The 23,431-nt window shown below is 37.2% G+C and overlaps 1 protein-coding gene across 1 annotated transcript in view; it reads left to right on the plus strand.

Moving 5' to 3' along the window:
- MTMR9 (myotubularin related protein 9) overlaps positions 1-23,431 on the plus strand; it is an 80,293-nt gene that overhangs the window by 48,611 nt on the left and 8,251 nt on the right. Inside the window, exons 4-8 of the mRNA XM_006884884.1 lie at positions 5,925-6,098; positions 8,885-9,102; positions 13,138-13,299; positions 18,835-18,976; positions 21,121-21,341. Coding sequence (XP_006884946.1) covers positions 5,925-6,098; positions 8,885-9,102; positions 13,138-13,299; positions 18,835-18,976; positions 21,121-21,341 — 917 coding nt within the window. The remainder of the gene's footprint in view (positions 1-5,924; positions 6,099-8,884; positions 9,103-13,137; positions 13,300-18,834; positions 18,977-21,120; positions 21,342-23,431) is intronic.

Consider the following 23,431-nt stretch of genomic DNA (forward strand, 5'->3'; position numbering starts at 1 on the left):
CAACTCCGTTTTAGAAGACTTCTTTATTATATAAGAAAACCTAAAGATTTCAGTTTGAAGACTAAGTGTGCTCAACTAAACCATGATCTTTTCAGTCACCTCATACTCAGAAGTGCAAACGGTCATTACAAAGACAGAAGAGGAAGAAAAGACCAAAATGGATGTCAGAAGAAACTCTGAAGATTGCACTGGAGTGTAGAGAAGCCAAAGCACAAGGAAGAATTCAAGATACTAAAGAGCTGAACAGAAGATTCCAAAAGGCAGCTTGGAATGACAAAGCAAAATATTACAATGAAATGTGCGAGGAGCTAGAGTCGGAAAATCAAAAGGGCCGAACTCGTTTAGTATTTCTTAAGCTCAAGGAACTGAAGAACAAATTCAAATCTAGAGTTTCTGTAATCAAGGATGCTTTAGGCAGAATATGAAATGATCCAGGAAGTACTAAAAGAAGATGAAAGGAATATACTGAGTCATTGTATCAAAAGGAATTGGCAGATACGGAAGAATTTAATGAAATAACATATGAGCAGGAGCCTATGGTGATGAAGGAAGAAGTTGAAGCTGCTTTGAAAGAAATAGCCAAATATAAAGCCCCAGGAATAGATGGTATGCCAATTGAAGTATTTCAGCTAACAGATGCTGCCCTGGATGTGCTCACCAAGTTGTGCCAAGAAATCTGGAGACAACCACTTGGCCAACTGACTGGAAGAGATCTATATTTGTTCCCATTCCAAAGAAGGGTGACCCAACAGAGTGTGGAAACTACAGAAGAATATCATTGATTTCACATGCAAGCAAGATTCTACTGAAAATTATCCAAAAACGACTGGAACATCACATCAGCAGAGAATTGCCAGAAGTCCAGGCTGGGTTTAGAAGGGGTCATGGTACTATGGATATTGTAGCTGATGTTAGATGGCTCTTAGCTGACAGCAGGGAATACCAGAGGAATGTATATCTGTGTTTCATTGATTATCCAAAGGCGTTTGACTGTGTGGATCATAATAAATTGTGGCTGACTCTGAGAAGAATGGGAATCACAGAACGTTTAATCGTGCTAATGCGAAACCTATACTTAGACCAAGAGGCAATTATCAGAACAGAGCAGGGTAACACTGCATGGTTCAAAATTGGGAAGGGTGTATGCAAGGGTTGTGTCCTATCTCCATACCTTTTCAGCCTGTATGCAGAGCAGATTATCTGAGAGGCTGGACTCTATGAGGAGAATTGTGGCAGCAGGATTGGTGGAAGATCTATTAACAATCTCCGTTATGCAGATGATACAACTCTGCTTGCTGAAAATGAGGAGGACCTCATGCACTTGCTGCAGAGGGTCAAGGACTGCAGCCTTCAGTATGGACTGAGGCTCAATGTCAAGAAGACAAAGATTCTCACCACTGGACCAATTGGTAGCATCAGGATGGACGGCAAAGAGATTGAGATTGTTCACAGCTTCAGTTTGCTCGGCTCCACGGTCAACACTCTTGGCACCAGCAGCCAGGAAATAAAAAAACATATTGCAATGGGAAAGTCTGCTGTTAGGGACCTCTCTAAAGTACTCAAGAGCAATGGTGTCTCTGTGGGGACTAAGGTGCGCCTGATACAGGCCATGGTCTTTGCGATTACTTGTTACTCATCAGAGAGTTAGACAATGACTAGGGAGGACAGAAGGAGAATTGATGCCTTTGAGCTGTGGTGCTGGAGAAGAGTATTGAATGTACCCTGGACTGCCAAGAAAACAAACAGACTCATCCTGGAGAGAGTTAAACCAAGCTACTCCTTGGAGGCAAGGGTTCTGGGGCTTCGTCTGACATACTTTGGGCATGTTGCAAGGAGGGACAGATCCTTGGAGAGGGACATCATGCTTGGGAGGGTGGAGGGTCGGCGCAAGAGGAGAAGACCCTCTATGAGATGGATTGATTCAGTGACTGGGGTAATCAGGATAGGTGTGTCAGAGGCAGTGCAATTGGCACAGGATAGAGCAGGGTTTAGGGCTGTTGTACATAGGGTCGCTATGAGTCGCAAACGACTTGATAGCACATAACAACAACAATAACAACATACCCAAATTAGAAAATACGGAAAAACAGCTGATACTTTTTCATTACAATATTAGCAAAGAATATTAAGTGTATTGTATACTACTATACCATAACTTCAGCTTGTTTGTTCTACAGTTAACACTCTGGGCCCTAGCAGTCAGGAAATCAAAAGACAAATTGCATTGGGAAAATCTGCAGTCAGGGACCTCTCTAGAGTACTGAAGAGCAATGATGTCATTCTGAAGATTAAGGTGCACCTGATACAGGCCATCGTCTTCACAATTACTTGCTATGTGTCAGAGAGCTGGACAGTTACTAACTAAGATAGAAGAAGGGTCGATGGTTTTGAGTTGTGGTGCTGGAGAAGAGTGTTGAACTGCCAGCAGAACAAGCAGGTCAGACGTAGAGAGGGTGAAACCAAGCTTCTCCCTGGAGGCAAGGATTTTTAAAGCTCTGTCTCACATACTTTGGGCATGTGGCCAGGAGGAATCAGTCCCTGGAGAAGGACATCATGCTTGGAAGGATGAAGGGACAGTGCAGGAGAGGAAGACCTGGGAGAGATGGATTGACTCAATGACTGGAGAAGTGGGATTGGGTTTGTCTGAGGTGATGAGGTTGGCTCAGGTGAGGGCAGACTTCAGAGCTGTTGTCACTGTGACTCGATGGCATTAACAACATGCACTACCAGAAAAGCAAACAAATCTATCATGGATATATAGGTAGAATGTTGAGACTTCATCTCACATATTTTGGACATGTTGTCAAAAGGGGCCAGTCCCTAGAAAAAGAACATTATATTTGGAAAAGTGAAAGACCCTCAATAATTGATGCTGTGACTGGAACAAATGGATTTAAGTGTAGCAGAGATAGTAAGAATGGCTCACAATTAAGCAAGGTTTCTTCCGTTGTACTTAGGGTCACTGTGAGTTGAAGCCAAGACAGTAGTACCTGAAAACAGCAACAACATCCTTTGGAAAGAAATTCTATTGGCATGGTGGTTGCTAATCTAATCCAAGCACTTCATTGCTAATCAAAAGAGTGGTGGTTCAAACACATCAGCCGCTTTTCAGCAGAAAGATGCCTCTGTAAAGTTTATAGCCTAGGAAACCCTGTGAGGCAGTTCTGTTCTGTAGGGTTGCTATATATCACAGTCTAATGGGTTTAGTTTAGGGTTATATTTGGAAATAAGGTAGAAATAACGTTGCCTTTCAGTTTAGTCCATTGTAACAGTTACTATGTCAGTCTATCTCACTGAAAGTTATTCTGTCTTTCATTGGCCCTCCACTTTTCCCAGCATGATGTGTTTTTCCAAGGACAGGCCTTTCCTAACAACTTACCGGAAGTATGTGAGGTGAAGTTTCACTGCCTTTGTCTCTAAGGAGCACCCTAGTTGTGCTTTTACCAAGACAGATTTGGTTGTTCTTTTGGCATTTTGTGGTGTTTTCACTGCTCTTCACCATTACCATAATTATTTCAGTGAATGTAACAATGGGCTTGAACTTGTTAGAAATCATGAGGATGGCACAGTATAGGGCAGAGTGCAGATCTGTTGTTAATAGGGTAACTGTGAGTCATAGTTGATTCAATGGCACCTAACAACTACATCAGTGAAGGGGTCATACATTGTCATTCTCCTGAGTAAGCGTTTAATGAAAATATAGTGTAGAAATCAAGAATAAGAATATAATGATCATAATTTAGAACTTAAACAACACTATCAAAAAGCAGAAGCATAACAACAAATGTTGATAATGGTTGTCTCTGGGAATTGAGATGACTAAGCAAGAAAGAGGGAACTACTTTTGTAATGAATCGTTTAGAAACAATATATTTTCATTATTAACTTGAATAACTTTTAAAAGTGAAACTTTTAAATGATAAAATTTGATACTGTATTATATAAGTTTTTTTAATATTCTTGTTTTTTGGTACTGCATACTAATATGTCAGTTATCTTTCTAGTACTATAATATATAGCCAAATATGTCAGACTCCTTGGTTAATGGAAAAATTGAGGTTTATATATAGATCATTTTTAAAAAAAGGTTTTTACAGTCTAATTTTTGTATCTAATGTTTGTAATGTTATCATTTGATAGTTAGCTCAGTGTTGTATAATTTAATGCTTATCATACTGAACTACTATAGTTTTTATGTGCTATCCAGTCTCCAATGACTCAAAGGAGTCCTATGCACAATAGCTCTGAATTCTGCCCTATCTTGAGCCAATCTCACTTGTCTTGACACATTTAACCTATTACTCCATTTACTGTGTCAACCTATCTCATTTAGGGTCTTCCTCTCCTGTGCTGTCCCTCTGCCCTTTCAAGCATGATATACTTCTCTTGGAACTGATCTCTCCTGGCAACATGGCCAGAGTATATGAGATGGAGCTTCAGAATCTTTGCCTCTAAAGAGAAACGTGGTTTTACCCTTTCCAGGAAAAACCTGTTTGCTCTCTTGGCAGTCCATGGAATGTTCGACACTTTTCCAGCACAACTCAAAAGCATCAATTCTTCTTCTGTCATCCTTAGTCATTAGTTATCTTTTAGTCCAGCTCTCTCATGCATAGCAAGTGATTGCAAAGCCAATGGCCTCAGTGATGTCATTTTGAGGACTAAGAAGCCCTGACTCAGGGGGTCTTTCCAATTTCTTGAACAGGGACTTGATGCTTGGAAGGGTGGAGGGTTGGCGAAGAAGAGGAAGACTCTCAACCAGATGGATTGACATGGTGACTGCCACAGTGGGCTCTGGTGTGTCAGGCAATGTAAAGATGGCACAGCATAGGATGGAGGTCAGATTTATTGTTCATAGGGTTGCTGTGAGTCATGCTAGAACTCTATAGCACCTAACAACAACAATATGGCCTTAATCAGGCACACCTTTTACTCCAGGCTGATAGCGTTGTTCTTTAGCACTCTGGAGATGTCCCTGAGAGCAGATTTTCCAAATGCAATTCACCTTTTGATTTCTTGACTCCTGGTGCCAAGAGTATTTATTGTGGAGCCTAGCAAGCTGAAATTGTTAACAATCTCAATCTTCTCTCTATGTATCATGGTGCTGCCATTTGGCCCAGTGGTGAGAATCTTTGTTTTCTTGATGTTGAGCTTCAGACCTTCCTAGACTGTAAACACTTCAGGCCCTCCTCATTTTCAGCAAGCAAGGTTGTATCATCTGAGTAGAATTATTTCATTTACTTTCTAAGTGTAACTTTCCTTAGTAGTAAATAATTTCTGTACTAAGAAAGACATTACCATTTCTCTAGGGTTTCCCCCCTCCTTTTAAATAATAGAAAGGAACACAATTTGATGTAGATAGTCACTCTAGTCTTTACTGGTGAAGCATTATTTGGAGAATTGCAATCTTCCTATGCTTTAAGATAACAATTAACAAACTAAATATTACCCAGAAAAGGATGAATGGTATGATACTGGCCATGCTAATAACAACCCTTATAATACATTTATTCTACTTAACTTGGAGAATAGAAGACTAAGTAGAAGCAAAACTTATTTGATTGTTTGTTAGGACATGATGCAAAATGAGGGATTTATGCTGTGGTTTATGGAATCATGGTAAAAACCAATAGAGAATTTAAAAATCACATTTTGCTCAATATGAGAAAGCTAAACAGAGATTTTGGTGCATATGAGGAAGAATTTTCTAAAAACTAGGTCTACCCAGCAGTGCAGGAAGTAGACCGTGAAGAATGGAACTTTTTTCCTTTCCAAATATTTTTAGGCTAGTTTATCTTGGGTAAGAATGTCTTGAGTGATGGCTTTGCCATTTGTGCACATTGATCTCCGAAGTCCTCTAAAATTTTTCAGATCGTCTTGTGATATTGAAATACTTATTCAACCTTGAAGTGTTTTATGTTTTTCAGACCAGCGAATGGAGGCTAAGTTATGTCAATAAGGAATTTACTATCTGCCCCTCCTACCCACCAATTGTAATAGTGCCAAATTCTACTGATGATGAATCTTTAAGGAAGGTAGCTACATTTCGACATGGTGGACGCTTTCCAGTGCTAAGCTATTATCATAAAAAAAATGGCATGGTAAGTAGATAACCCTACTACTTAATCTACTGAAAGGCTTGGTTTGGAAATCTTTTCTTAGTAATGTTCCCTCTTTCTCTCCACCTGTTCATTTAAGTTAGTAGTCAGGTTTCTCTTGCTTGGATGCCCTTCATTTAAATTGGGAATTAGAGGCAGAGTATTTTGTTTTCAGAATATGACTCTAATTTTTTTCCACAATACTGCTTGAATGCAACCTTGAAGAAATCAAGCTAGAGGGGAACAGTTGGTGGAGGCCAGAGGAGTGGAAGGCAGCATGAACAATAGCAGCAGCGGCGGTGGCAGAGTGAACTGAGAGGAATTGATCCAGGAGAGAATGGAGTGTGCCCCACCCTGCCCATCCACCTGCTTCTGAGATAAAGACCAAAAGTCCACCCTCAATCATGTCCTCTGTCCCATCTGAATGTATTCCTGACTTTGTGGTCCATGATTCTATTCTAGCTCAAGAGAGGTTTTACCAATAAAAAAAAAGAAAAGAGGTTTTGCCTCAAATTTCCCAAGATCTCAAGACCCAAATCTTTTTCTAAGAGCAAATCCTTAAAAAATAAACCAAGAAACAAAAAAGAAAGTCCAGAATGGCTTCTCTTCGAGGCATGGTACAGAGAAAATTTATGTATTATTTGATGCTTACAACAATAATTAGTGTTTATTTTATGCTTAAGGTAGAAAATAAGTAATTAGTCTATAATAATGTTAAGAACACTTTATGTCTTGGTTATCCAATGCTGCTACAACAGAAAGGTCACAATAAACAAACCTTTTTTTTTTTGGTCACAGTTTTGAAGGCTGAATTCAGGGTGATGGTTCTAGAAGAAGGCTTTCCTTTTTTTGGTTCTGGAAGAAGGTCCTTGTCTCTGAGCTTCTGCTTCTGGGTGATCTTTGTGTAGCTTGGCATCTCTCTTTCCCCCATCTCTGCTTCTCTCACTTGTTTAATCTCTGCTAAGAGTTTGACTCAATACATATGCTACACTAATCCTGCCTCATTCATATAACAAAGATAACCCTTTCCCAAAAGAGATTATAACTGCAGGCCTAAATGCTAGGATATATAGTACATATTTTGATGGGATGTCATTTAATTGAACCTAAAACTGTAATTCTCATTTGACTCATTGCCATTGAGTCAGAACCAACACAAGCTGACCCTCCAGCAGTTTTCAGAGACTATAAATTGTACAGGAAGAGATTGCCCATCTTCCTCAGAGCTGCTGGTAGATTTGAATCACCAGAAAGACACTATCTTTTTGTTAGTAGCCTAATTCCCTATTGACTATGCCTTCAGAGTTCCCTAAATCTTTAATCTCACCAAATCTCCAGGTGGGTGAACAGTAGCTTTAACATTTTTATTTTCAAAAGAGAAGAATATGACATATTATTAGTCACAACTTAAACATGGAAGTTAGGAATTTAGTCGGTACATGTTAGTTTTATTACTTTTGCTGTCTTTGATAACTTAGAAAAGAAGAACAGAATGTTTGTTTCCTAAATATTTTCTAAAATTTGTTTCTCTTTTATTAATTTTCTCCTAATCAGCAAATTCAGATTCTAGTTTTGAAACAAATAATAAATTAGTGGATGAATTATGGTCATCTTCCATTTTCCATTTAGCCCTGGTTATAAAGAAAATGGATCAATATTTAAAATATATAATTTTTTAAAAAAAATCTGTTATGCTGGCATTACAGCCTGTCTTGTTTGTTAGTTTTGTTCTTTAGTAGGATTTATTATAAAGTATTTTAGCAACTGAAGTTAAATAAATTTTCTCCTTTGGTTATCACGAGAGTCCAGAATGAAGGTTGCATAGTAGAGTGTACTTGGGGCGGGGGAATTGTATACCAATGAAGGAATTTTTCATTTACTTTTCAAAAGAGAAGAGCATAGTGGTGGAGAGGGGTGGGCAGGGAGAAAAGTGCAACAGTGAATGAATAGAAATCCAAAATCTCTGTAAATGTTCATTAAAATTAATAAAATTTTTAAAAATGCAAAAAAAATGGTAACACTATTTGAAAGATGTTGGTTCAAAGTAATTATCCTCTGAGGACCTGATGACTTTTCTGGATCACATTAGAAAGTAAATTAGCTGATGTTATACATGATGTAGTCTCTTTGTGTTACCTTGAATATTCGCTATAGAAGAAATCATTGTGGTAGATGATTATGTTGATTTCTTGAGAAGTATCAAAGCTAACTTTTCAAAATACTGCAGCTGGTAATCTTCAGAGAAAAATAGTTGACTTCTAGAATATTGAAGTGTGAAAGGAGGCCATAGTAAAATGAATAATAGACAAGCCCTTGTTAATAGGGCTTAACTATTGGGATAATGAAAATATTTCCTATAAGAAGAATATAGAGTTTCTACTTCACCATCGGTGCCTTTTCTTTTTATATTCCTGCTAAATGCTAGATATAAGTACTTGCAGTAAAGGTTTACTTGCCTGCTAGCATATTATTTTCTTCATTAAGGGTGTAGTCTGTTGGGGTATTCACTTCAGTGACTGAATGAATTACATTATTTGATATTTAATATATAAAAATATTTTTAGGTTGTTGGAAGAAGAATTTTGTGAAACAGCAAAATTTATTTTTATTTTACTATTTTTTAAAATTTTATTAAGTATTACCAATACAAGGAAATACTTCTTTTTAGCATCAAATCCATCTCCAAAATATCACAGAATTGTTTTTGAGATACTTTTGGTCAAGCTAATGAATTTCTGGTTTTAGAACCTTTAAAAGGAGCTGCTAAGAACTTTATATTATGCTTCTAGGTAATTATGCGAAGTGGCCAACCACTTACTGGCACAAATGGGAGGAGATGCAAGGAAGACGAGAAACTGATAAATGCTACCTTAAGAGCTGGAAAACGGGGCTACATCATTGACACCCGATCACTGAATGTGGCCCAGCAAGCGAGAGCCAAAGGAGGGGGCTTTGAACAAGAAGCTCATTATCCTCAGTGGAGGCGAATTCATAAGTCCATTGAGAGGTAAAAGATTCTGGAGAAAGTTATTGCTAGTGCTATGGATTGCAACTCATAGCTGACTCTCCAGTGGATTTTCAGAGGCTGTAAATCACACTGTCCATGGAGTGCCTAGTGGATTCAAACCACCTACCTTTGGATTGGCAATGCAAGTCCTTACCCACTGAGCCAGTTTGAAACCAGTTAGAGTGAGTAAGCCCTTGTTAAAGTTATTTGTTGCCTTGGAGTTGATTCTGATTCATGGTAGCCCCATATGTGCAATGGACAGCTGCCACTCCATAGGGTTTTCAAAACACCTGACCTTTTAGAAGCGGATTGCCAGGCTTACATTTGCAGTGCCTCTGGGTTGGTTGAATCATCAGTAGTCCAACATTTTACCACTTGTGCCACCCAGGGACTCCTAATAGATTCTGGTGGCTGTTGTTGTTAGATGCCATTAAGTCAACTATGACTCATAGTAACCCTGTGAATATCAAACAGATCTAAACCTTGCCTGATCATATATCTTCCTCATCTTCTCTGATATACTTGAGCCTATTGATAGTAATCACAGTGTCAGTCCATCTTGTTGAGGATCTTTCTCTCCTTTGCTGACCCTCGACCTTTCAAGCATGATATCTTTTTCCAAGGACTGGTCTCTTCTTACAACATGTCCAGAGTATGTGAGATGAAGTTTTACCACCTTTGCCTCTTACGAAGTACTCTAGATGTACTTTTTCTAAGACATATGTTTGTTCTTTAGGCAGCCCATGGGGTATTCAGTACTTTTCTCCAGTACTACATTCAAAGGAATTGATTCTTCTTCTTTCATCCTTATTCATTGCCCAACTTTCAGCAGCCTAGCAAGTAATTGAAAAGACTATGACTTGGATCAGGTGCATGTTAATCTTTACACTGACGTCCTTGTTATTTAGTACTTTGAATAGGTCCTTGACAGCAGTTTCCCCTTGTAATACATCATTTGGGTTTTTTACTACTGGTACCAACCAAGTAAAGAGAAATCATTGACACCTTCAGTCTTATTGCCATTTACCATGATATTTCCTATTGGTCTATTGGGGAGGATTTTGTTTTCTTGATGTTGAGATATTGGCAGTTCAAAAACAACAAATGTCTAAATAAATCTACACATTAAAGTTAAAAATTGACTGAATATTCTTTCATTGCATTTTTTTTTATAACTTAAGCAGAAGACTTACCTTGGTAAGTATTAGTCAAATACCATTATTTCTCTACGTCGGTTCTGAAACCTCCCTGCAAGATCTGCTACTCTGATCTGTAGACCTTGGAGATAGATATGTTACATGTACTTTGTTTTTCTTAGACATTAGGGATTTAATCTTTTGTACACACCTGTTCTCACACTTTGTTTTCTCCACTTGTACTGTCTCTTTTGCTTGTACGTTAGCAATTTATATGTACTACTAGATTGGTAAGAGTTGGAGTTTAGGGAGAGAACTGTTTAAAAGGGATATATGATAAGGTATTATTGTTATGACAGGAGTCCAGAACGAAGGCTGCATAGTGGAGTGGACTTGGAGAGAGGGATTGTATAACAATGAAAGAATTTTTTTTTTACAATTTTTTTTTTTTTTTACTTTTTAAAGAGAAAAATGAACTGAGGGGGAGGAATGGGCAGGGAGAAAAGTGCAACAATGAATGAATGGAAATCCAAAGTCTCTGTAAATGTCCATTAAAATGAAATAACAGTAATTTTAAAAAAGCAAAACCTGAGTGGGATCACAGCCTTGGGTATCACTGCTATGGTTCCACAGTGTCTAGTATTAGATCAGCGAGGTAGGATGGCAAGTATAGGTGGTGATACATGTGACCTTTCATAAGTGTAGGGCTTCCACACTCTCCTCCTGTCAAATAATTTAGCTGTGTGAATGCCTTTAATTTATTCAAATATGAAATAGTAGTTTATCATGACAAGCATTTTAATTGCAATTATTTTTAAAACTAAATACTAGTTTGTCAACCTTCAAGTAACTTGATTTCAAGCAAGGTAGATTTTTAAAAGCCATTTGAATAATTTAAAAGCAATGTATGATAGGGTATTATGGTTATCACAAGAGTCCACAATTAAGGTTGTATAGTGGAATGTACTTGGGGCAGCAGGAGGGGTGTGGGGGGATTGTGTCCCAGGGAGGGAGTGTTTCTTTTACTTTTGAAAGAGAGGAGCGGAGTGAGGGGAGAGCTGGGCGGGGATAGAAGTGCAGCAATGAATGAATGGAAATCCAAAATCTCTGTAAATGCTCATTAAAATTATTTAAAAAAAAAAGAGAGAGAGAAAAAAACCCAAAAAACAAAACAAAACAAATTTGAGCTGCAGGTTGATTTAAAAAAAACATTTGCTCTAGGTTTTATTGAAAGTTGAAGTCCTTCCTCCTTTAGGACCCCCCCCCCCCAATCACCCCTGGACATCTTATCATTCTACTTCCCTTCTCTCTTTTTATTATTATTTGTTGCTGTTATTGTTATGTGCTGTCAAGTTTCCTGCAACAGATAGCAACCCTATGTACAATAGCTCTGAAGCCTGCCCTATCGTGAGCCAGTCTCACTGACTCCAACACACCTACTCCCTCATTGCCCCAGTTACTGTGTCAATCCATCTCATCTGGGGTCGTTCTCTCTCGTGCTGTCCCTCCACCTTTCCAAGTACGATGTTCTTCTCCAAGGACTGGTCACTCCTGGCCATGTGCCCAAAGTATGTTAGACAAAGTTTCAAAATCCTAGCCTCCAAGGAGAAACTTGGTTTCACCCTCTCCAAGATAGACTTATTTGTTTTCTTGGCAGTGCATGGTTATGTTTGAGACTCTTCTTCAGCACCACAACTCATAGGCATCGATTCTTCCTCTGTCATTCTTAGTCCTTGTCCAGCTCTTTGATGCATCATTGCAAGTAATTGCAAAGACCATGGCTTGGATCAGGCATCTTAGTCTCTAGACAGACATTTTTACTTCTCAGTATGCTGGAGAGGCCCCTGACAGCAGATTTCCTCAGAGCAGTTCATCTTACCCCCACCGCCCCGCCATAAAATTTTGTTTTATATTGGTTTACGTACAAAGTTTGCATACATTGTTTTTCTCACTAGATATTTCCCATTCCCTTTACCCACTCCTCCCTCCACCCATCAAATTGTGTGACCCGATGCTTAAGTTCCTCTCCCCATCTTCACCCTTCTTCTCCCCTTCCTGCCTTAGAGCCTCATACATGTTCTATAATAATGGTCTTATATAGTATTTGCCATTATGGGACTTAGTTCACTTAGCATAATGCTTTCCAGTCCCTCCCAAGTTAGGGAGTGATTTACAAAATCATTGCTCCTGCGTGCTGCATAGTATTACATCATGTGAATGTACCATAATTTTTCAATCCATTTAATTATGGTTGGACATTTGGGCTGTTTCCACATTCTTGTGATGGTGGCAGTTCATCTTTTAATTTTCTGACTGCTGGTGCCAAGAGTGTTGACTGTGAAGCCAAGCAAGCTATAATTGTTAATGACAGTCTTCACATCTATCCTGGTGCTGCCAATTAGATAGATCAGTGGTGAGAATCTTTGTTTTCTTGATGTTGAGCTTCAATCCATATTGAAGACTACAGTCCTTCACCTTCTGCAGTAAGTGCTTCAGGTCCTCCTCAGTTTCAGCAAGCAGAGTTGTGTCATCTGCATACGTAGGTTGTTGATGAGTCTCCCTCCAATCCTAGTGCCACCTTGCCCCCTCATAATGCCAAGCCTCCCAAATGGATCTGTTCTGCATATAGATTGAAAAGGTATGGAGACAGGATGCATCTCTTGACGCACTCCCTTTATCATTTTGAACTATGTGGTGTTTCCCTGCTCAAGTGTTCTGGGATTCCCATTCTCCTCAAAGTTAGCCGCAGTTAGTTGTGATCCACACAGTCAAATGCCTTTGCATAGTCAATGAAACACAGACATTCCTCTGGTACTCTTTGCTTTCTGTCATGATCCATGCTGATAATGTCTCTAGTGCCACAACCTCTTCTAATTTCTTTTTTTTTTGTTTTTGAAAGGTATCACATTCTTCAGGATAGCTTAGTCAAACTTGTGGAAGCTTGCAATGACCAAACACATAACATGGACAGATGGCTCAGTAAGTTGGAGGCCTCAAACTGGCTGACTCACATCAAGGAGATTCTGACAACTGCTTGTTTGGCAGCTCAGTGTATTGACAGGTAAAATACGTTTCCATGTCCCTGCATGTTTTGTGTGTTGATAATTAAACTTTGGTTTTATCTAGGCATATGCTTCCATGTTATGTTAAGGGTCTAGTCTGCATATTCAGATAATTTAATAAATTATTATTTATAAGATAACTAGTTTTTAACATCATGCAGTTACAGATGAGGTATGTGCATAGACTGTGGCATTTAATAAATAATTGATGTTTGTGGAATGCATATGAGCTGTGTCATCTGTAACATAAATTTTTAAATACTAAAAGACTTGTTTTTCCTATAAAATTCTTAAACTTTAAAAAACAAGAAAAGTGGTTTGTTTGGGGTTTTTTTTTCCTTTCAATTTCTTAGAGTACCAAACTTGCCTCCTTATTTTTCAAATACAGTAAAATGATTTTTTTCTAATCTGGTATCTTACTACAAACTATTTGGTATATGTGCTTATATATGGATCTCAGGTTGAGAAAAACCTAATGATAGTGATGTGAGATATATGAAGTAATAGGATTCATAGAAATTATTACAGAAGCCTTTTTAATGCTCTTTTTAAGAAGGGTATTCTCACTGAAACAATAGGTATGTGAGTATTACCACCACACAGTTGGATGACACTTTTCTTTAAGACTAATTTGTTTATTGATGCTTCCAAATTAGGAAGATACATATGTGATTTATTATGGTTAGAAAGAAGTTGTTAATAGAGTAGGTTGCTTAACATCATGTGGTAAGTACAGCCAAGAACAAATACACCATCGTATCAGGATTACCAGGTTTTCAGTGTTCTTTGTTTCAAGGTGGTGCTTGCTAAGGTAATACAGTACAGTAATTAAAGAGCAAAAGAAGAATCAAGGATACCAGCTAGTGAGCTATTAACATGATTTCATTTCTTTCTTTTTTTTTTTAACTCAAGTACTCAGTTACCCTTTGCATGTCCAGTAAAGAGGTTTCTGTTTTCTGTAAAACACAAATTGTAGTAGACATTCACTACTTTATTATTGTTTAAATTTTCATACATAATAATCAGATGATGCAGATCAAAGCAACCCTAGGCCTACAAAGAAGTTTTTATTGTCTTTGCTTTTGTTTAGATTAGTGACTTGAACAAAATGGGAAATTTTAAAACTCTTGAGAGTGTAAGGGTTGGCAGATTTGTTTTCTTCTGGTTTCCCTTTTCTGGTATTTATTAATTTATTCAAGTACTCAGGATGTAAAAGTAGGCCTTGCATTAAATTCAAGATATCCCACAGATAATTAAAAGATGCATGTTCTGAATCAATCAAAAACCTTAAAATATTTGCTTACGCCTTTCATCCTAGTAAGTAGATTTTTATCCTAAGAAGGAGGTTGCTACCCTAATTATGAGTGAGCATCATTTTCAAATTAAGAACCTCTGACTAATTCAGAAGACAAAAAGCTAATTATATCATCTAAAGTAGAACAAATAATTGACAATAACCTAAATATTTACAGTGCTATGGGAATTACAGTTTATCACTTAATAGAGGGTTGTATTAAAACAATACTTTTTAAAACTTTACTTTTTTGTTTGAGGAAAAGTTTCTAAATCATACTAGTTTTCATTCAATTATTCAGGTGAATTTTGTTTTATAATACTGTAAATATAATGTCATTTGATAATTCCTATGTATTTTTATAACATTAAATTACTTTGTTTTTGTTTTGAGCTATTGAGTCTAATAAACTCATTGTAACACTTTGAATCCTATCCTATCCTTTACCATCCTCATCATTCTGACATTGTCAAACCCATTGCTGCCATCACTTGTCAACTCCCTTTCACTGACCATCCATCCACATTCCCAAGCATGATGTTTCTTTCCAAGGAATAGTCCCTAACAACACTGAAACATGCTAAATTTAGAATTCTTTTTAACTCTTCACCACTTATCAAATTTCCCCCGAGGGAGTGAGTTGAGGTGACTGTAAATAAGGGAGCAGACATACACACAGTGTTAATTTAGTAAAACAGCGAAAAAAGTTTATTAAGGTAATGAAAACGAAGCATGGTTGGTAAAAGAGATAGACCATGCGGAAGAGTTAAAGAGAAAATAAAGAAGGAAATGGGAGAAGCATCCCTGGAAAGTTAGAGGAACCCAAACAAAAAGAAAGAACATCTCTCAGGTAGGTGTTGCTTTTACCTGCTCCCAGTGTCTGATGCTGGTCTTAGCCTAGCCCTGCATAGGGATCTCTGGGATTGATTGGGGTTTGGATGCCCGCTATTACTGAGTATGGGACTTTTCCCCCTTCGTGCATGTGTTTTTTACTTTCCTTCCTATTTCCTTTGAGAAACCTTTTTTTAGTCCTCTCCTGTGGGAGTCAGGGAGAGAGAGAAACAGATAGACATCAGGTAAGTAGCAAGTCTACCTATTGACAAACTTGTCCAAACTATGTGAGACAAAGCTTTACAATGTTTGCTTCCAAGAAGCATTCTGGCCACACTTGATTCCAAGAGAGAAAGAACTTTTTGTTCTTTGTGTCAGTTTGTGGGAAATTTAATACTCACCTCCAGCACCACAACTCTAGGGCATCAATTCTTATTCTGCCATCCTTTTTCACTGTTCAGCTTTCAGCAACATGGCAAGTGATTGAAAAGACTGAGTCAAGCATACCTTAGTCTTCAAACCAGTGTCACTGCTTCTCAGTATTTTGGAAACATCTCTGAGAGCAGACTTATCTTGATTACTGGTGCCAAGAGTGTTGATTATGGATTTCATTAAGATGAAATAATTTACAATATCCGTCTTTTATCCATGTCATATGATGTTGCTTATCAACCCAGAGGTGAAGATTTTTTTGTCTTCTTGATGTTGAGATGTAAGCCATACTGAAAGATATAGTCATTGATATGTAACAAGTGTTTCAATCCTCACTTTCAGCAAGCAGAGTTGAGTCATTTACCTAAAGTAGGCTATTGATGAATCATCCTTTTATCCTTTTTTTTAATTGTGATTTTAACAAAAGTTTACAGTTAGATTTCTTTCATTTTCATCCTCCTGTCTTGATGTCACAGTCATTTTCGTAGAGTCCAGCTTTTCAGATGATTTGCTTAGCATACACATTAAATACATGTGCAAAGAGGAGGATACAACCCTGCTGGACTTTAAATCATGAGTGTTTTCTTGCTCTATTCAAACAACAGCTTCTTGGTCTGGCTCTAAGTTTGTTTTTTTTTTTGTTTTTGTTTTTTTGTTTTTTTTTTTAGCTTTAATGTAAAAATATGGAACGCTTCACGAATTTGCGTGTCATCCTTGCGCAGGGGCCATGCTAATCTTCTCTGTATCGTTCCAATTTTAGTATATGTGCTGCCGAAGCGAGCACTGGCTCTAAGTTTTGTATGAGCATACTCAAATGTTCTGGAACCACTGTTCTTCTCAGTGTTAACCATAGTTTGTTATGATCCACACAATCAAATGCCTTTGCATAGTTAATAAAACACAAAAAGACATTCTTTTAGTATTTTCTCTTTTAGCCAAAGTCTATCTGATAAAATTGATATCCCTATGCTATGGCATCTTCTGAATCCAACTTGAATTTCTGGAAGTTTCCTTTTGACGTTCTTTTCTAGCCATATTTTTATAATAGTAAGCAAGATTTTACTTGCATGTAATATAAGTGATATTGTTCAATAATTTCCACATTCTGTTGAATCACCTTTTAGGGGGATAAGAAAAAATATGGGTATCTTCCAGTTAACCACTTAGCTGTCTTTTACATTTCTTGGCAGACACTAGTAAGCATGTCCAGGTATGCGTCTGTATTGAAACATGTTAATTGGTATTCCATCAATTCTTCATGCTCATTTTTTGCCAGTGCCTTCAGTGCAGTTAGTTCTTGATCTTATGTTACTTCCTGAAAGGGTTCTTTGTTAATCAGTTCTTTTTGGTACAGTGACTGTGTTTTCTTTTCCTCTTATTTTAATACTGCATGCACTGCTCAAGATTTTGCCCATAGAATCCTTCAGTATTGCAATTTGAGGCTTGCATTTTTCAGTTCTTTCAACTTGAGAAATGTTGAGTGTGTTCTTCCCTTTTGATTTTCTAACTCCACCTCTTTGCATATTTCATTATAATACTTTGCTTTGTCTTCTCAAACTGCCCTTTGAAATCTTCTGTTCCTCTCTTTTATTTCAAAATTCCCCCCCCCCCCTTGTTTTGGCCTCTTTTCATCCTAGTGCAAGTTTCAGAGTCTCTTCTGACTTCCATTTTAGTATTTTCTCCTGTTGTCTTTCTAATGACCTTTTGCTTTCTTCACGGATAATATCCTAGATATCATCTCATAGCTCATGTAGTCTTCGGTCATTAGTGTTCAGTGCATCAAACCTGTTCTTGAGATGGTTTTTAAATTCATATAAGATAGATTTAAGGTTGTGTTTTGGTTCTTGAGGACTTGTTTTTGTTTTCTCCAACTTAAATTTCAACTTGCACTTGTGTAATTGACGATCACAACCATCACTTAAGTAATTGATGACCACAATCAGGTCCTGGCCTTGTTTTGACTCCTGATGTTTAGCTCCATGAACTTCTGCACACTTGTAGTCTGCCTGATTCCCGTGCAGTGCATCAGGTGAGGTCCATGTGTATGGTCCCTGTTTATGGTTGTGCTTGGTTTTCTTTTTTGACTGTTGGGGTTTTTTTAAAAAGGTATTTGCAATTAATGAATCATTGATTGTGTACTTATTTTACTTTGTGTATTTCCTGTCCGAGTCAGTTTATGAATGATGTATAAGTAATACTTTCTAAAATGACAAAGTAAATGAGAAAATGTTTAAAATACCAATAGGAGTGATAGAGATTACCTTCCACTATCATTATATAGATATAAAGGTACATGGGCAAAGAATTGATCATCATTTTTATGTTAAGGACTGAGCTTATTTTTCTTTTTTCCAAGATTTTCTTTAATGTTCTTTTTAATAATAGAGAAGATTGGCTACTTAGAATTTTCTCTCATTCCCTTCAGAATCACAGGGTACCATTGTAGATATCATAGGATAGTGGTATCATTATCATTTTCTAGATTAACATTTTTATGTTTTTGCCTTTTCTGTTTTTCATAGTGTAATTCAGAACTTACTTCCTAGATTCATTACAGTTATGAAGATGTCCTTAAAATTAGCTGATAATGGAAAAGTAGAACCCAGGTCACAGAAATACAGAAAAAAATTTTTTAAATATATGTTTCTAGATTTGATGAGGAAAGGTCTTACTAATGCTAAAGTAGTAAATACCTACAAGGATATGATCTACTTTTTTGTTTTGTAAAGGGAGAGAAAATGCAAATTAAAAATGGTATAAAAATTCTTATAGTTTAAAAGGGTTCTTACCATGTAAAATGTGGTACTTGCTATAGTTTCAGAATCTTTCTTCTATCATATGCCTGACTTAGATGGTAGACCTAGGACAGAACAGAATACCTAAGACCCTGAAAACGTGCTCTATTGATACTTACTATTACCCAAGTTCTTATACCATGTCAGAAATAACCCAGTTGTACTCTGGATTTTCCTACCAGGGAAGGAGCATCAGTACTGATTCATGGAACAGAAGGAACTGATTCTACACTTCAGGTTACTTCCCTAGCCCAGATCATCTTGGAACCAAGAAGTAGGACAATCCGTGGTTTTGAGGCCTTGATAGAGAGAGAGTGGCTGCAGGTGAGAAAGTCATTTGGTTCTCAGAGGAACTGCTTAATTGCTGTCTTGTGGTAGTATTTACATAATATGGTAAATATTGACTTTCTACAGGTGTGTATGTGATTTCTTAGTGAGAATTAGTCTATTTTCCTTTCAGTAACTACTTGTCATCTTTACCATCTCTTTGTACCTGTACCGCTCGTTTGACACTTCATCTATATACTCAACTTTAAGGTGCACTTCATTACAAAGAGGGGAAACACAAAGACATATAAAATATACTTGTTTTGTTGAAACTTAGTCTTGAAAGAGATATAAGATATAAACCTATGGGCTACAGTGAGGTAAGGGATTTGTAACTTATTAGGTGTGCACCCTAATTACCACTCTCTACCTTTCGCTTATGCTGTGTCCATCCTACCCTTTTCCCTAAAGTGATAAAATCTTTCCTTTTATCTGTTAAACATTCTTTTAAGATACAGTTAAATGATGCTGCTTTTATGAAGTCTTTGATGCTTTAATGTCTTCCACAAATAAAATTGATCCATTTTCTTTCTGCCCTGTTTCCTGAACTAAATCTGGAAAAGTGAATTATTTGAGATCAGAGAGCCATGGTTCATTCATCTGTTTTCCCTAGGATACAACACGGTGGCTGCTGCTTTATGTCCACTTAGTGCTTAGTAAAGTCCTCCAAATCTGAGATTCACTTCTAAATGAACATTTACAGTATAACTTAGCAAACAATTGGGACTGAAAAGAAATGGTTGGTATATCTTAAAAGTGAGTGAATCTCTGGAGAAAAGTCCTTTCTGGACCTTATATTTTATGTTCAAATGCATTATGCTACTGTTCTCATATCCCAAATTGGTACAAGTTGCTTGTACCTGACTGATAACCTAAAAGTTGGCAGGTCATACGTACCCAGTGGTGCCATGGAACTAAGTCCTGGCAGTCTAGTCTGCTTCAGCTATGACGACAAACAAGAAAACCCTGTGGAGTCGTTTTACTCTGTAACGCATGGCCTCACTGTGAATGAAATCAGCTGGACAACAACTGAAGCATGTCTCATGTCTCACCCTTCTTGACAACTGATCTTTATTTCTTTTTTTTAAAATTTATTTTATTATTTTTGTTTGTTTGTGTACCATCAAATCAGATCTGACTGGTACAGGAGGAGATTGTCCCTCCTTCTCCAGCAGAGCATCCGGTGGATTCGAACCACGCACCTCTGGGATTGCGGTGCAGCTTCTTGCCATTAGGCCACCAGAGCTCGCCATTTATCTTTCTTTCTTTTTTTATTTTTTTTTTCATACTAGAAATACTTGTGTTATTTGGTGAAAATTCCTCTAGATGTATGATAAATAAGAAAATAAGTATAATTTATTTATATAGATTTGGCATTTAAATGGATGCCAAAATCCCTTAGCCACTGGGAAATTTTCAGATAAAGGCAACACAGGGCTGTAAAAAGCAAATAAAGGGTCTCTTTTGTGGTTAGATCAATACTCAGTTGCTATGGAAAAGAGCTGACCAATTATTCTTTTTTTTTTACCAATTATTCTTAACATTTACTTTGATCAATAGATGGTTGATCAATAGATGGTAGGCTCTTTTAGTTCTTTTTGAGAGAAGAGAGAAACGAAGCACACTTTGTCTCTAAAATAAAACTAGTTACTTAGATATCTCCATGAGAATGAATTATTTTTTTCATGTAATTAAATATTTTTGTATTAGTGTTCAATACTATGTAAGACAAAAGTTATCCTTTGTTTTTTACCTGATGATCTTAGGCTCTTTAACATATTTCCAAACCTTATTGCCCTGTAAGGTTTTATTTTTAAAATAAGTACATCTTTTATTTAGCAACTTACAAAGTCTCTCATTTCTGAAGTACATTTGTTCCTTCATTTGATAATCTGCATAGAATAATTATAGCATCTATACTCACATCCCCCACATCTAGGCAATCATATTAAGTATTTGGAAATTGTGGAGTTTCTTTTCCTTAGCTGCTTAATTAATTTTCAGTTAAAAACTTGGTAATATAAATATGAAGTTCATATTATTACGAGATTGATTGTAACTGTGCAGACATTTACTGTAATGTGATCTCAGTGTCATACTTTTCTGGGCTGTGATTATCGCGGTTTGATCTTTTTTCTTAGGCTGGTCACCCTTTTCAGCAGCGCTGTGCCCAGTCAGCCTATTGTAACAGTAAGCAGAAGTGGGAGTCACCTGTGTTTCTTCTCTTCTTGGACTGTGTGTGGCAGATACTTCGTCAGTTCCCTTGTTCTTTTGAGTTTAATGAGCATTTTCTCATCATGCTGTTTGAACATGCTTATGCTTCACAGTTTGGAACATTTCTGGGCAACAATGAAAGTGAAAGGTGGGTACAAAACTCATTTGGAGCCATTTTTCATAAGAAAAATTAGAAATTTGAATTTCTCTTATCCCCAAATAAATGTTGTTTACCACAAAAATCTATTATTTTGAAGCTAACACATCTTTAAATTGGAATCCCTGATGTTTTTTCAAGGAAGAGAACTGTGCTAACAGTCTTGTGTCAAAGAGAACATCACAGAGATGTCACCAGTGATTCAGAGCTGGGATTGGATGCAAGTGAAGCCATAGGGGACTGGAATGATTATCCTCCCCACCTCCGAGAACTCCAGGGAGGCTCATTAGGAATAGAGTAGCCAAGATTAACCTGGGAATCCTGAAGGCCTTTTCTAAAGTTGTTAATGAAGAAATTGAGTATCTGGCTGTTCCTTCTTTCCCTAGAGCAGTGGCCCTGGCTTTGTGATGGACTAATAGCTTAGAACTACGGGAGAAGAAAAGATCAGCAGCATGGACGATGACTCTTGGCTTCTGAAGTGTCCTGTTTTCTAGTTTTTCTTCTGATTCTTCCAGCTACCTTTTCATAGTTTAAACATTGCTCCTCCTTTTTTATTCTATCTCTAAATATTAGAGAGCTCCATAGTTCAACTCTGAGCTTTAGCTGTGTTTCCATTTAGAATTTTCTTCCCAGGGTCTTTTATCCTATCATATGGTTTGAAATCCTTTATTTAATCATTCCCATATTTCTCCTTTCTAGCTTCAGATCTCGAGCTCCAGATTCACATTATCCATTGGGTGGATAAGAGATACAGCTATATATTCACTGTACAGCTGTGTGAATTTTGACTCTGTGAAAGTTAATTTACCATTCTGTAAGCTTGGTATGTGGGTAAAGATGCACTTTAGTTCCAACTTTGTATCCCCAGTGCATAGAATGATGTCATGTACACAGCATTTATAAAAATCTGCTGGATGAAAAAAAAAATTACAAACTTTAACTTCTGTTTGAGATTTGATTTACTCTTCATTTTAAAAATGATGTTTATAACTTTGTAATTTCATTTTGCAAATCGTCTGTCAGAGACCTCTTTAAAGTGCTTAAGAGCAAGGATATCAGTTTAAAGATTAAGGTATGCCAGACCTAAGCCACAGTGTTTTCAGTTGCTTCATATGAATAGGAAAGATTGATGGTAAATAAGGAGGAATGAAAAAAAGTGATTTGTGTTTAAGAGCAAGGATATCAGTTTAAAGACTAAGATATGCCTGACCCAAGCCACAGTGTTTTCAGTGGCTTCATATGCATAGGAAAATTGGATAGTGAATAAGGAAGATTGAAGAACAATTGTTCTTTTAATTGTGATTCAGTAATGAATATATCATGAACTGCTAAAAGAACAAACAGATCTTCCTTTGAAGAAGTGTAGGAAGAATGTTCCTTGGAAATAAAGATTATGAGACTTTATCTCACATACCTTGGAGACACCAATAAGAGGGCTCCGTCCTTGGAAAAGAACACAATGTTTGAAATGGTGGAGGGTCAGTGAAGTGATGAATTGACACCATGACTGTGGCAAGAGACTTAATAAGCAGAGCAGAGATTGTAAGGATGATGTAGGATGAGGCAGGGTTTTGATCTGTTGTCCATAGTCATGCATCATAATTGACTCTGATTCAGTGGAATGTAACATCATCCACAGAGGCCTCAGAAACAAACGAAAAAGCTGGAGAGCTTTTTTTGGTTTTGTGTTATTTTAAAATAGAATCAGGTACACTACAGGACTTTATATATAGTAACATTCTCTCATATTAGGTTTCACATCCAACCTGAAATGACCAGTGTCATGGATTGAAAGCATATAAAAAATTTATGTATGTAATGATATAATGTGGAAGCTATATAGTGATGCCTTATGATCTAACGAAATAGTTGTAAAGGAAATAAGGGTGGAATATGTTGTTGTTGTTGTTATTGTTGTTGTTGTTATGAGCCATCAAGTCACTTGTGACTCATAGCAACCCTTTGTACAACAGCCCTAAACTCTGCTCTGTCCTGTGCCAATCACACCATCTCTGATACACCCATCCCAATTACCCCAGTCACTGAATCAATCCACCTCATAGAGGGCCTTCCCCTCCTGC

Source organism: Elephantulus edwardii, unplaced genomic scaffold, assembly GCF_000299155.1.
Source record: "Elephantulus edwardii isolate Elephantulus edwardi_28Jun2011 unplaced genomic scaffold, EleEdw1.0 scaffold00038, whole genome shotgun sequence".
NCBI classification, from domain to species: Eukaryota; Metazoa; Chordata; class Mammalia; order Macroscelidea; family Macroscelididae; genus Elephantulus; species Elephantulus edwardii.